Source organism: Hippoglossus hippoglossus, chromosome 4 (assembly GCF_009819705.1).
Source record: "Hippoglossus hippoglossus isolate fHipHip1 chromosome 4, fHipHip1.pri, whole genome shotgun sequence".
NCBI lineage: Eukaryota > Metazoa > Chordata > Actinopteri > Pleuronectiformes > Pleuronectidae > Hippoglossus > Hippoglossus hippoglossus.
Window position 1 is genome coordinate 4,859,983 of NC_047154.1, and position 15,220 is coordinate 4,875,202.

A 15,220-nucleotide genomic window follows, 5' to 3' on the forward strand; every position below is an offset into this window, starting at 1 on the left:
ATCAAATATGAAGCCTTAAACTGACGGAGCATGTGTGTGTGTGTGTGTACAGGTTTTATACAACATTGTCCTTGCCACGGGTATTTGTGTGCAAGGCCAGACACATGCTTATGAGTACACAGCATGTATTATTAGTTTGGCTGTATTTACACAGATCACTTTTATCCCTGTGTGCCATCACAGCAGCTGTCCCTGTAACCCAAACGCACACTCCATGGTAACACATGCACTGCTGCTCCCCATCCTCACTTCAGTTCTCCTTGTTTGTTATCCCACATTGTGTAATTATGGTCAGCGATGATACATAAACAGCTTTCACAATCAGCTGGGGCTCTTTCACAGAGTCAGCACTCAGGGGGTAACACGAGGGGAAGGGGGGAGCGGGTATGTTGTTGAAGTAGGATAGTAAGCTTTTTGGGCAGCTTGGGGGCGATGGACATCCGCTCCAGCTGTGTTTAGGAATCTGACAGATAGTGCACTCCATTAATTCCCTTTATTAAGCCTCTGGGCCCAGGCCAAGCCAGGGAAAACGATTGCAGCTGTAACCCTTCACATGCTGGCTGGACCGCGCACTCGTGGCCAGATGTCGCCCTGGGTGAGTCAGAGATAGAGCGAGAGAGAGGACTGATGATATGGACTTGTTGCTCGATATGCCTGGAAATATATTTCTGTGTAAATAAACAATAATGGATAAACAGAGCTGGTATTATATAGTAGAAAAAGAGACATTTTCATAGACATTTACAAAACCCCAGCTGAAACACTAGATAAACTGGTGTTATCGGATCTCCAAATGTTGTGACATTCAGCCATTGAGAGAATATTGTAATTATAATTTGGTAAGTGAAATGGATTGGATTTTGATCTACCACATGAGCAAGGCAGAGACTTTTGGCCAAACACCAAAGCCTTCACAAGGGCCTTGAAAATGATTCTCTTGTTGCTTGTTGGCAGATGATTCAAAGCAAGATTATCCCTTGATGTTGTTTGAAATATTTATCAAAAGAGACAATGCAAGGAGTGGCACAAATCATAAATATCAAGAAATATAAAAAGCTAATTCAAAGCACATTTTAAGAGGCTGAACCGTCATTCGCTTTGGAAACTTAAGTGGGGCTCAAGGAACAGATACTTGGGATAGAACAAAAATAAAAGGAGCCATAGCAACCATATGGAAGCATAAAACATACCATGACAAAAAGGCCGATGTTGAACATGATTGCAAAATGGCATTATATTACCTCAAAGAGTTAGGCTCAATTGAGACTGGGCTCAGCTCACTTTACAGGATCGCAAAGGCTGCTCAAAAGAGATTGTACTCCGCAGATTGTAAATAGTAAAGGTGTTCAGTATGCACACTTTTGGGTCCCCAGTGAGGACTGTAAGCCCCCAAGTTAGGGCCGATGGAGGACTGGAATTACACGCTTCTTTCTTGTGCCTTCAGTTTTTATAGTCACCACTCGATGGGTGTATTGTGAATGACAATTAGTTCAAACTCACTCGGAGAAAAGAGTGATGATATTTAATGATGCAAGCAGGGCAAGTGAGTAGATGGCAGTGTCGTAGAGTTTAGTTAAAGTGGGGGTCTCTGCAGCCGACCGTTATGGCGTCCCCCCGGGAGCTTCCTGCACGAAGCATGGCTAATCCAGAGCAGCCCCCGGCCTCCTGCTTTACAGCTGACTGGGGAGAAACCCAAAAAAAAGCGCCCTCTCTGTAGTGTGAGGAGCAGGGGCGAGGCACTGGCAAGTAGCCCACACACTGCAGCTACAGTATGTATGAAAAAGCACAAACAACCCTCCTCATCGGGGCAGAGCAGGGACCATTCGGAGTTTCCAGGAGTACCTGGTCATTGAGTGCAAAGCAAGGAAGGACAGGCATACACGTGCAGATGCAGCATCTGGGAAACCCTAAAGACAATGTGTTTCAAAATGTGTGGATCCTTTGAGTTAATTAATCAATAGCTTGCTTGCCGCGGGATATGTGCCATTAAAGGTGCTCACTAGAGTTTTGTTTACATCCTTAACAAATAGTATAGTGTCAGGGATTATTAAAGTCTAACATTTAATTTTAGGGCCTAAAATATCTTTAAAAATGTGAAGATTTTATGTATTAGAACTTAAATACATCTAGGTAACTTGTAGTTATGTAAAGGTTCATTTAATTCAGCTTCTGTTGCACTTTAAAATTAGATTTTCAAGAGAAAGAGATTTTAAGTTGAGAGAAATGCCTCTGCAAGTTTAGGTCCTTTCTACTGTAATAGCGCCTTCAATCTACCTCTGTGTATGAAAGGTGCTTTATTAATAAAATTGCCTTCTCTGACCTTGGCTAATAAAATTACAAACAAGACCAACTTGGAATTGATAACGGATCATCTACAAACACTCGGGTCAGAATTAATCTCAGAACATTTGGCTTTGATGTGGGACAGACTGTATCTGTCAGTAGTTTGAGAGATAGCGTGGTGTTTGAGGGTTATTCTCTACTTGTCTACTTCACCGTATCTTAAAATCGGGACTCCATTTGGAATCTTATATTGCTTCATATCTCTCGTACTTAATATAAGTCTGAAATTTTACTCGGTGAAACCTGCAGAAATCCTGTGTGTGTGTGCATGCATGCGTGTGTCTCCTTGAAGCCTGACAAACATGTTGCATGCTTTTACTAAAATGTTTAATCCCACATTGTTTATATCCTTGTTAACTAGCTACATAATGGATGGGTGTTCAGTTTGCACCATTGCCCCCCACATAGATCTTATAAGAGGCCAATATGTGCATGTTAATAATTTAGCATTTTGCGTTTATGAGTGTCTTCATGTGTTAATGTTTTTTTATATTCTTACGCAGTGCAGTATGGTCTCTGTTGTACTGTTGTTTATTTCCCCCTTAAGATTTAACAACATTAGACCCCTCCTTAACTCCCCCAAATTTATATTGTGTTCACTTACTGTACTAAACCGTGTTTTAAGGCCATTTATTCAAGGTGTATTTATACAGTGCATGCTTGTTAGTAAGTCAGTGTTATTGCCGTTTTTGTGCCAAAATATTTGAAAAGATGCATAATCACTAATGCTCCACACACAGCTGTTTCCAGGATTCCCTTTAAACACAGCTGCTGAAGTTCTGTGTGTTTCAAACACTCCGCCCATGTTGTTCCTCTCTTCTCAGTCTCTAAAGCTGTCACCTCAACAACGGGCAGTAAAAGAAGCTTTTGTGCTCCCCAGGTCCCAGAAACACACCAAAACGCACAGAGCCAAGTGCATGATGGCCGTTCGTGCAGTTTATTGTATAAATTTCTGAAAGGGGCATTTGGAAATGTGTTAATAATGGTGGCAAAGTGGCCGGGACCAGTGTGGAACAGTGAGACTATTGTCTTGGCTCTCTTGGAGCCTGCTGGAGAGATTAAGCACCCAGAGAAGAGATGAGGTACAGAGGAGAGGAGGAAGGGAGTGGGTCTCGGGGTTGATTTGAAGTGCTTGGATGGTGGTTTGGAGTGTGTTGCAGGGGAGGGGGGTTCTCTTCCTCTCTTTTTTAAATGAGAAGTCGGCAAGGGCAGTTGGAGGCACGCAGTGTGTTGTAGTGCTCTGGGGCCATGTGGTTCGTATTAGTGAGGACAGGGTGTCTGGCACCAGCACAGAGAGTGGGTGGTGCACAGGGAGTTTAGGTTGTGTGAGGTTGAGAGGTTACAGGACATTTGGATTCAGATATGGGAGAGGATATGAGAGTCCACAATGAACGAAGCCAGTACATTTATATATCTTTGTTTTTAGATGCATTTAGCAGGAGCATTGTACACACACATGCACAAGACTAATGTGCAAACATACTGTACTCAGACACTCTGTGGATTTTCATTAATATCCCAACTCTTCAATTCATCTTGAAGCCCAGCTACTGTTTGTCCAGCCCTCCTGTAGGTCTTCAAAATGTGTCTTGTCAATCAAAATTGTAAGGATTTTGGTCTTAATGGAGGAGATGCAATTATTAGATTTTCTCACTATTGATCTCACTGAATCATGATGATGGTAATTACCAACAGTGGTGGAGGAAGTACTCAAACAGTTTACTTAAGTAAAAGTACCAAAAAAGAAGAAAAAAATTCCATATTAACTCTTCTGCTAAAGTAAGTAAGCACTTAAAGTATTCAAAGTAAAAGTACTTGCTGAGTGGGGCCTATTACAGAATGTCATCATTCTGGTTGAGTTTCGCCTTTGTTTCTTCATCAGTGAAAACTGCTGAATGACTCATCTGAAAGCAGATTTATCTTATCAAGTATTTATCATTAACACATCAAGATGAAACAGATGAGATCGTCTAGTAGTTAAATTCACCCATGTTATGTAATACAATCCAGAACATTCAGTGTGCAATAAATCCTTGTGAACGGTGGGATTTAATATTAACACTTTCCTGAAATAGCATATAATAATCTTTGTACACAAAGGATTTAACGCACGGCTGTTACATTAGACTATAAAAAGGATCTTATTAACTGCTAACTTAAATTGCTTGGGTACCATCTATTGTAATGTGCACAGTCCTGTCACATTGTCCAGCTCGCTGAAGCTCATTTGTTCCCATTTCCATCCAGCTCGATCAGATGTTGATGCTGCAGGACTCGGACCAGGAGAGTTCATCACCAAGATCCCTGCAACTGCAGAACAAGGAGAGGGTTTACAGTCAAAAGCTGCAGCTCTACCAGGAGGCCCAGCAGAGACAAGCCCAACTTGTTCAGAAGCTGCAGACCAAGGTCACAGCAACAAATGAAATTCAGAATGATCAAGATGACTCCTTTAGCTCAACTGATCAGACTGTTTTAAAAATTTTTTTATTCCAGGTTCTTCAGTACAAGAGGAGGAGTGGGGAGCTGGAAGAGCAAGTGCTAGAGAAGACTTCAGAGTCTGAGAAGATGAGGTTGTTGGTACGTCGAGATTGTAGCATCATCTTCAAGCATCAAGTATTCATATATTTAAACCCTCAAAACCTCCAATGGAATCCAGCCTGCTCCTTACCCCAAAACATTTGGATGTGACAGATTAACTGATATTGTCTTGGTAGTAAACATTCATGCAATAGTTTCCATTTTCAGGTTTTTTAAATAGAAGTGTTTTTTTATTACAGCATTATCACAATGTCAGCATGTTACAGTGTACAAATACAAATGATTCAAAACAATGTTAAATTATTTGACTCACATTTGTTCCGGGAAAGCCAATGTTTCTGTTTTGACTTATTCTAATTCATTTAGATGTGAGGACTGTGAACAATTATATCCCCATGTAACAGTTTTATTGCAATAGATTTACATCATTTATGCTCATTAGTTTGAATTGAAGTGTTTTGCAAGCTTAATTTGAACAAGCTCTAAATGAATCATGCATAAGTGAAAAGTAAATGTTGGGAATAAGATTTTATTTGAATATACTTTATTCAGCCAAATATTATTCTTGGCTGAGTGGCTCCCACAGAGAATTTGGCTTCGCAGAATTACACAGAAATTATGTCGCTTTAATAGGCAACTGCTAACTTGTGGCCACTGTGATACATTGAAGTGTTATTGGGATGTGAGAAGTAGTTTTGTGTGTGTGTGTGTGTGCAGCTTCAGGCCCAACTGGACTCAGCCCAGCGTCACCAGCGGACAGAGCAGGATCTCAACACTGCAATCCAGAATAAATCTGCACAGTTGGAGGAGGAGCAGAAGAGGTGAGTGATGGGCACCATGCAGAGTAGCCTACCAAGCCAATAAGGAAAGTTGTGCAAGTTCTGTTTTCATTAGTAATATACAGTATGTTAGGAAGTTTTTGAAAAAATGCACAGTTTGTCATTCCTATTTTTATACCTCTGTGTTGGCCTTAACTGTAGACAGAGGCGTTATGTTTTTAGGTTTTCTTCTGTACAACCATACCACCATCCCATTCTCATGAACATGACGTCTCATGGAACGCCTCAGGGGAATTCCATTACATTTGGCACAAACGTCCACTTGGAATCAAGGATGAACTGATTAGATTTAGTTGGTCAAAGATCACCGTGACCTCATAAAACATGTTTTGGGCCATAACTCAATAATTGATATGCTAATTATGACAAAGTTTCACACAAATGTCTAAAAGGATTAAATGATAAAGTTGTGTATCCAAAAGGTAAAAGGTCAAGTTCACTGTGACATCATAACATTCTGCAAAAACTCCTAATAGATTTTAATAAATTCCCCCAAAGTCTTCTCGACATATATAAGTCTGGACAGACAAGGGGGTATAATGCATTTTACCCGGCTGCTAAGGTTCACAACTGTGAGGCAGCAATTGTTTTTGAGACAGAAATCGAGCTGAAATATATCTGACAATATCTTTGCAGCAGAGATGTTCTCAGTAGTTGATTGATCTCTCCTGCTGTTTTTTCCTGCCTCTGCTACAGGGAGAAAGCAGAACCTGACCTTGGCAGATAATCTCACCGTCCAATTTGTCAGTGAAAATTAGTGGGGCTATGTTGGCTTCCTTCTCCAAAGCATTTTAATGATGCTTCCCATTAACTATGGACCTAGCTCTGCAGCTGAGGCCAGGGTTTAATGCTCTATAATTTATGCAGTTATGAAATTTATTTGAAATACCCATAGTGGAACATTTTCCAGGATCTGATCATTTTTACTGCAGCTTTACCAAGCTTTAACACTTTGTAATAAAAGTGTAATGTAGAGATAATTCTACAACCATTACATATATGTTTTTGCCAATAATTGGGCGTATTGAATCCCTCTTGCCCTACGCCCCAGTTCCCTTTCAACATTATACAGTACCATACAGGCAAACATGGGTTTGGCTCAATCTCAGAGGGATAAGATAACTCAGTAATATGGCATGCACACTGTAACAGCGTGTGTGTTCAGTCAGTGTGAGAATGATGTAAACATTTTTGTAAATGACTCTACTAGATCTGGTTGAAATTAGAACTAAGTTGACACAGATGCTATAAAACTGTCACGCATGTTCGCCCTGTAACTTGGGTTGGCGAGGGTGGATCTACAGGCTTCAGATGTAAGAGTGATGTGCCGGCTACATAAGCTATAAAGTTTGGTTGCTGTGGTTGGGGTATAAGGAGGCTCTCGTGACAGGGAAAAAGTGCCAAATGGCCTCTCAGTGTCATAAGTCTTGCTCCTTCCAGGTGTGCCAGCCTCAGCCAAGTGAACTCTGTGCTGCGGGAACATCTGGAGCAAGCAGGCGCTTCCAACCAGGGGCTGACAGAGAGCTTGTGGAAGGCCCGCGAAGATGCTGAGTTGCGCGATACTCGTCTGCGGAGAGAGCAAGAGGTGAGAAAAACCACAAAAATGAAGAGCTTGTGTCAGAAAAAGCAACAGGGGAAGCTCAAGTTCATCCCTTTCTGCACAGAGATTGTGCAATTAAACTCCAGTTGAGTTCACATGGGGTAGGAATTCCATTCATAGCCAGTTTTGTCAATTCATTCTCATTCCCTGTTCATTTCATCGCTATGATTTTTGAGTTGTTGTTTCCTGTGAAAACATTCCAACTGCTGAGGGGGAGGAACATTTTGTGTAAACAATCTGGTGTTTGTGCTGTAAATGGGCTACATCTGTCGATTCAGGGAAATCCAATTATTTGTGTGTGTGCCAGTATGAATCCTGGAGTTCCAGTATTGCATCTGTTTGGTATCACAATAAAATGAGAGGTGCCATCATTTGCTGTACGCAACCCTTACCACCCACCCTCCAGTCTCCAGCTCCCCTGTTGTCTGCTCCTCTCTGCAGACATGTGCCTCCCGCTTGAGTCGTGAACAGGCTCGTGTCAGAGCGCTGTGGCGCCAGGCCTCCTCCCTGCAGAGCACTTTCACCCAGCTCAGGACTTTCACTGACAGGTGAGCGTGGCGTGCTGCCAGAAACCCCACCAGCAACCCAGCATTCCACAAGAACCCCCACCTCTTTTGTGTCTCACACTCACGACAGCACCCACAGTGCATTTCTCTCAGGCAAGGATCAAATTGGAACAGGTCAATGGGGTCGCCAGTCTCCCCTGCTCATTGTTTCATCACTGGGGAAAAGATGTCTTAAGGTGTTTCTGCTCACTGTTGAAATCATCCATCAGGACAAAGCTGGGGCTCTATGGGACATGGCCTCTATCATATTGAACCTCTGTGAGCAGTGCTGAAGAGTAATTTGCTTTAATAATGATTACTTCGGCTTATAGACAGCTGTGATCACGTCACATCATGTACTGTAATTCAAACTGAAGACACTTCAAAGTGAGTCTTGATACCGGAGCTTAATCACTACAGATATTCATCATTTTCAAATACAAACAGACTGTTATGAATGAAAACAGCATGTTGTGTTTCCTCACTCTTTCAAACCTATGATACGTTCTGTAAACCTAAATGCACATGACTCTGTTCAACAGGACTCTGTCTGATATGCGCGGGGAGTGTGCCGCTGCCAGCCAGCAGTTGCATGTTACCTGCGTGAACCTAGAGGCCAGAGTAACACAGGAGAACACCTCTGGGGGTGTGGAATTGTCAGGGCTGGAGAGGCAGCTGAAGGACAAGCTGAAAGAGGCCATGCAGCTCCAGGGACGATGGGATGCAGAGAAAGTTGATCTTAACTCCAGGTAAAGTTGTCTCGTCTGTCTGGGCCTGGTTGTCACAAGGCTTCCTTCATGTTTCGCTGAAAGCAGCTAGTATTATTATTACTTGAACCTGCATTTAGTTTAAGGACCAGTACGTGTATTTCAGTAATGACTGAAACAATAAAAAAAACTCCAAACTTATTTCACAAAAGTCAAAACATTTTCATTTAAATACATGTTCAGTAATTTGACTCATGACGTTTAAACCCAATGTCGACCTGTTGTTCTATTAAGAACATTTTCAATTAAAATGTGTCTCACTGTACCCACTTATCCAAGTGGAAAATCAAAGTAGGAACTATTTATAGATAAACAACTGTCTGTTTTCTTATTACTATAGTGAATGAAGAACCTGATAAATTAAGAACCATATGTCCCATTTATACACAAAATCGTATAAATCCAAAAACTGCTAGAAAACTGTGAATAAGGATGTATTACACTGTCCACATGGGCTTCAACTATAGAATCAAGGGATACAAAACATATCTGACAGCAGATACTGTGGTAAGCCTAATTCAAGGTTTCACCTCATCATACAAATTGGACTGGTAGCACAAATCCAACGTTTATATTTTCCCACAGTCTCCAGGCTGTCTAACTGACCAGGACTGTCAAAAAGAAAAAAAATAGACTGAGTGTTAGGTCATGTATAGGGCAACTTTCTCATCAGTTCTTCATATGACTGCAGAGAAAGTCCAATTTATTCCCCTAGCGGCAATGTCACACATATATTAGTGTATAGGCTTTGATCATAAAAATCATGCACAGTTAATCCTAGTCCTAGTTAATCCCATGGTTCTACTCAGACAACATGATAGTGTTGATGGCTGGTGGAGAGGAGGAATTCATGTCAGTGACTCAGGGAACTGTGCGTCTGATTTCACTCTCTGTCTACGTCTCTGGTGTTTCTAGAATCCTGGAGCTGTCCGACACTGTGAAGCACCTCCGGAGCCAGAACAGCGAGAAGGATGCCAGCCTCACGACCATGCAGATCAGTCTGGACAGGATGGTGGGACCCCGGCACTCAGAAGTGGGAGGTGGCAGATAGGCGGGTGGTTAGAGGGGGCTAAATTGGCTGTAGTCTGGACCATAGGTTTGATAAACTCCACAACTTCCTTGTCTAGAGGGCTGCAGTCTGGCAAATGTCAATCTTGCTCTATGTGTGCTGATAATCTAACCTCAGTTGTTTCCTGCTCAGGAGACGAGGAGAACGGAGGATAAAGCAGAGATGGAGGCCCTCCGCACTGAGATCCAAGACCTCCAAAAGATATTGTGTCATGTTCACCAGGTCAGAGGAAAAACAAAGCATTAAGCTAAGCTGTGCAATTTGATATTATACCAGAACATAAATCCTTTTTCTCTTCTTTCTGTCACTAATGTGCAGTTGGTTGGCGGAGAAGGAGATGGCGGCTTTGAAAGTGTGTCCTCGCCTCTTCATGGCCGCTCTCCTCTGAGAAAAACCACACTGATGGCCGTGCAGACTGCTCTCTCCAAGCACCAGAAACAAACACAGGTACGACAGCAGAGGCTTGTCCTCCCTACTCCAACAATATCCTGAAAACCTTGTAACAACATTGCAGGATGCTCTCACATACAAACCACAGGACCTGCATGGGTGTCTAGATGCTGCCCTGGAGCAAGTGGACACTCTGCGTCATCACCTGCAGGAGAGGGAGATCGAGAGGAGAGAGCTGGAGCAGAAGATCCAGGAAGTAGAAAGAGAAATGCAGGAGGCTAAAAAGGCCTCAGAGGAAAGCCTCAGAGAGAGCAACAGATATTGCCGCTCACTGGAGCTCATCTCAAGGTACGAACTCATCATGGAGTTATTGTCCATTTCCTAGATTGTGTCAAAGAAGTTGTTTCTTTTAAAGCACTGTCGCCTCACAGCAAGAAAGTTCCTGGTTCAGTCTGGTTAGGGTCTTTCTGTGTGAGTTTGCATGTTCTCCCTGTGTCTGCGTGGGTTTTCTTTGGCTACTCCAGCTCCCTCCCACAGTTCAAAGACATGTACATTGAGGTTAGGTTAACTGGAGACTCTCAATTGACTGTAGTTGTGAATGTGCGTGTGAATGGTTTGTTTCTATATGTTGGCCCTATGATTTGCTGGAGACCTGTCCAGGGTGTACCCCGCCTCTCGCCCAATGTTAACTGGGATTGGCTCCAGCTCCCCCATGAGCCTCAAAGGAAAAGTGGTATAGATAATGGATGGATTGATATTCTGTTTTATATTTTATAGACTTGTTATTTGTGAAAATGCCAGTGAATGTTGTCTATTGAAAAAAATAATATGATGATTACAAATATTATACTTGGATTCATGTTTAATCAAACATTGTTTTCCAAGAACAACATTTATACAACACTGTAGAAGAGATGTTTGTTATGAGTGTTTGGTTGATGTTGGTTTTTTCAGAGAATCAAGTGTGATGATAATGCTGATCATTGTGCAACACTTGTCCTCGACATACTCTCTCCCCCTGTCTTTTCCTCTGCCTCGCTCTACCTCTCAGTGAGAAGGCCAGTCTTGAGAAGCTACTCGCAGGGCTGCAGCAGGAGGTGGACTCCCAGCGTGCTGAGCTGGAGGCACTTCGGGGAATGTCACTGGAGCTCCAGAGACAGCGGGACTCCCTGAGGCAGCAGAGGGAGGATCTGGAGATGCAGCTAACACGCCAGCGCACAGAGGCCCAGAGAGGGTACAGCCTGAGCACGGAGGAATGACCGTTACACAACCGCACATCCCGTCACCCGTGATTGTTTTCAAGCTCCGTTTATTTAGAGTTCAGATCAGTAACACATGTCATTACCCCGATGACATTTGGAGGAAAATGTAAATGATTTACATTGCATTACTGCACTCATGCAAGAGGGAATTGTGTTCCCCTTGTTTGCTGGGTTTCTTTTGCTGAAAAAAATTTGATTAGTTGAGAATTGGAGCAGGACATGCGATACAACAAAAAAGTAACTCCCTCAGTGTTGTGGCCTTTGGCACCAAATTTCAACATTTTTCAAAGTGGAGATGGATTACCATCAGGGGATTTTGTTTATACAAATAATCTGTGTGTGTGAGAGACAGAGAAACAGTGTGAGGGTCATGTATGTGATATATTTTGTGTTTCAGCAATAGGAGCCTCGAGGAGCTTGAAGGGAAACATTCTTATCTACGAAGGGAGCTTGTGACTGTGAAGGAGAGTCTGAATCAAATCACGCTGCAGAAGGAGGTGTTGGAAGACGATAAGGCCAGCCTCGCTCTGGCTCTCACCAAGGTAGGATATTCTGATGTGCACCAGGTAGCCTGATCTGGATTACTGGATTCTTCCTGAGGGCCCTGGTGGGTTATATCTTTCATACATGTCCATGATGCACTTCACAGATGGAGTCCCAGAGTGCTGCACAGGAGGTAGCCCTCACCAAACTGCAGAATCAAGAGGCTGCACTGAAAGATTCTCTGTCCAAAATGGCTGCCCTTAGTGAAGGCTTAGCCAAAGACAAGGTGGAACTCAATCGTATTCTGCTACAGGTCAGTAGGCGTGCAGTTGTAATGTTGATTTAGACTAGAATTTAACAGGACATAAGCTAAATATTTTTTCCCTCTTCAGACAGAAGGTGAGAAGGCCAAGCTCGACGAGCGCAGGCGAGAAGCTGAAGCGGATCGCACAGTGGCCAGGGAGGAGACAGCACGGGTACAACAGGAGATAATGAATCTGCTCACGGAGAAACAAGCCCTGGAGAGCTCCCATAGCCACTTGCAGAATCACTGCCAGAAGCTACAAGCAGAGCTGAGGCTGCTGCAGAGGGAGAAAGCTCAGGCCCTGGAGCAGCACTCCCAGGTCAGGGACCCCCAACCATTCACACACTCTGTCCTCATGGCTCCCACCACCTGGGAGAGTTGATGTTATTAATAGCTTTCAGCAGGTTCATGAAGCTTGTTGTCACGTTAAAATGTGTTGGAGACATCTGCACATCTGCCATGGTTTTTTTTTCATTCTAATGGGATGTGGAGAGAGGTTTTGTGTTTTATGAGTAACTTGGGACATAACAAGCAAGGGATCTTCATGAACAACTGTGAACTGGAAAGATAAATAGATAGGCAAAAAATGTCCAGTTGGGGTTTCGGGAAAGAGCCAATAAATTAACACCTAAAGTATTCCCATGCTTCCCTCAGCGGATCCAGATCGTTCCCTAAAGAATGAATAGAATCCTCTCCTGCTCTATTTGCTGTTCTGAATGTGAAACTGGGTTACTCGTGTTGATCTCAGTTCGAATATAACAAACATAAACAATTTGACAAATTCAATCCAAACAATTTTAGATAGCTCATCTGTAAAAACAAATCAGCCATTTTTTAAAAAAGAAGCTCTGAAGTGTCCTCCATTTCACCAAGCCCATATGTCATCCCCTTATTGGGCGCCGCTCACATCCATAACACTGGTAATTCATCCCCTTTAATATTTGCCTGAGGAGAGGCTTTTATATTTGGAAGTGGAAGTTTATTTGGTTCAAAATTAAATCACTGTAATTGTTGCTCCTCAAACAATCTGTTGAAGTGAAACATTAGGACTTCACCACTGTGTGATGGTGTGTCAGTAACTGACCTTAAAATACAGTACAGAAACATCAGGCCTTTTTCAGATCAAATACAGTAGGTTATAGTAAACGTCTCTGCTATTATAGAACTGACCTCCAGCATTGTTCGATTCAAACCAGAATAACACCCCATGACAGAACAGTGTGACATATTGATATTCATTTCAAAGAAAAGAGCTTGGCTTAGCAGAAAGATTGGAAGCAGAAAAAGATCTGCTACCTACCAGCTCTGATATACTGTTTCCCGTTTGTTTAATGTGTGCATCATGTAAAAACTTGTTTGGGGGGGGGGGGTAAGGCATTGGAAGTATTTCTTGGCCGGGCCAGTGAAGTGTTGTTGCCACAAGGAGCTTCAGGATGTCACTGGTCAATCTCTCATATAACCACACCTTGTGGTTTAAACTAAATTTTGCGTTTTTTTTAAACAATAAATAATGCATTAGAGATGCTGATTGGCTGGCTTATATTTAGCCAGAGCACGTCTGTCCCTTTCCCTGTGCTTCCTGTCTTTGTGCTTCCAGTCTTTACGTTAAACTAAGCGCTTACACCCCAGAATCTAGCTCCATATTTAGCTCACAAATGCTATATAAATTATTTTAGAATGAAAGCAAATATCTTCGTAAAATGTCAAACTTTGAATCAAACTGAAACCTGTTTTACACTGAAGCTTTTTAGCTGTTCTCAAAACTGAGGTTACTTACATTCAGATACCTAAATAATATGCACATGTATAATGTTTTCATTTAGGTGCAGTTTCTACAGTGAACTCCCCGCTGCATTCATTGACTGTATAGAGGAGGAGTCCCATGAGAATCCTCACCTCTTCAGTCATGAATCTGGTCTTATAGTTGAATAAATGCTGAGGGAAACTTTTGTTGCTTCACATAGGTCCTGTTTTTTGTCAGAATTATTGTGACAAAGTGACAAATCCTGTTTGTTTATCTTTGGGGCGGCACATTTGTTATGGCCCTGCAGTTCCTGCACACTGTCATAAATCACTAGTACATATTCTCAAAGTACTGTAGCTGTTACTGTCGAAAGCTGCTCCTGCTCCGGCACAGATTCTTTTCTTATGCTCTGTTATGAAGTATTATTGCTGCTACAGTATTTTAATCGCACATAATGGTGTAGTATTTACTGCTTATTACTGGCTGCTCAAAGGCAAAAGTATAAATGATTTGCCTGATGGCATTTTATGTATTTGTGTGTGTTGGTCTCCAGGTCAACAGGCAGATGCAGGCTGTGTCAGAGGAGCTGTGTGCGTGCAGGAAGGAGCTGGAGACACAGACCACAGCCCTAAAGAGAGCTACCCATGACAGGGAGGAGCTGGCCAAGGATAAGGCTGCTCTGGATGTCAGGCTAAACACCGCTGACCGAAAGGCCTGTGGTCTCACGCAGGAACTGGTTGCACTTAGGTCTGAGTATATTTGTGTATTTGTTTGTGTGGTCTTTAGTCTTAAATCTTCAGGACAAATTTCAGGTTTTCTGCAGGGCCGGGCTTAGGCATGTATCAGTTGGGGTTATGGTTAGCGTGAGAGTGTATGGAATGAATGTAAATCAGCCCAGTGTCCTCAAAAGCATCATAAACAACCAAGTGTGTGTGTTTGTGTAAGTTGGACCAGCTGCCAATGTGTATTTAAGGTCATTTGGACTTTTTAAACAAATTTTACTCTCTCAAGCGCCGTCAGCCTCATGTAACAAGAGTCTTTAAGTAACATGGTTTTATTTGGAAACTATGCTCATGATGGATCATTGGATTTTATAACCTTCTACACCTAGTGGTTCAAAGGTCTTTTTTTTCAGTGCTCAAACCACTTTACCGCTGTGTTCCAGAGCAGAGAAGGAGTCCCTGGAGACGGCTCTGTTTGAGAGCCAGGAGCTTGCCTCGTCTCTGGAGGCTGAGTACACCAGGATGGAGGGGGAGCGGCACGGTTTGCTCCTGGCTAACGAGGCCTTGACGCGTGAGTAGTCCCCTCCCTCAGAGGTCCCACTGTCCTCCATGCC

General features: G+C 42.7%; 1 protein-coding gene across 4 annotated transcripts in view; it reads left to right on the forward strand.

Annotated features, from left to right (window-relative positions):
• crocc2 (ciliary rootlet coiled-coil, rootletin family member 2) overlaps positions 1-15,220 on the forward strand; it is a 40,690-nt gene that overhangs the window by 12,079 nt on the left and 13,391 nt on the right. For 2 of the 4 annotated variants that reach the window (XM_034583076.1, XM_034583075.1), the window contains exons 4-19: positions 4,591-4,749; positions 4,837-4,920; positions 5,599-5,702; positions 7,161-7,305; positions 7,762-7,868; positions 8,408-8,614; positions 9,548-9,644; positions 9,834-9,923; positions 10,020-10,148; positions 10,240-10,439; positions 11,143-11,325; positions 11,751-11,895; positions 12,003-12,149; positions 12,229-12,459; positions 14,438-14,631; positions 15,050-15,177. In XM_034583076.1, the coding sequence (XP_034438967.1) occupies positions 4,591-4,749; positions 4,837-4,920; positions 5,599-5,702; positions 7,161-7,305; positions 7,762-7,868; positions 8,408-8,614; positions 9,548-9,644; positions 9,834-9,923; positions 10,020-10,148; positions 10,240-10,439; positions 11,143-11,325; positions 11,751-11,895; positions 12,003-12,149; positions 12,229-12,459; positions 14,438-14,631; positions 15,050-15,177 (2,350 nt within the window). Of the gene's footprint in view, positions 1-387; positions 596-4,590; positions 4,750-4,836; positions 4,921-5,598; positions 5,703-7,160; positions 7,306-7,761; positions 7,869-8,407; positions 8,615-9,547; positions 9,645-9,833; positions 9,924-10,019; positions 10,149-10,239; positions 10,440-11,142; positions 11,326-11,750; positions 11,896-12,002; positions 12,150-12,228; positions 12,460-14,437; positions 14,632-15,049; positions 15,178-15,220 lie in introns of those variants that run through there. The other 2 variants (XM_034583078.1, XM_034583077.1) reach the window with 2 other exon arrangements.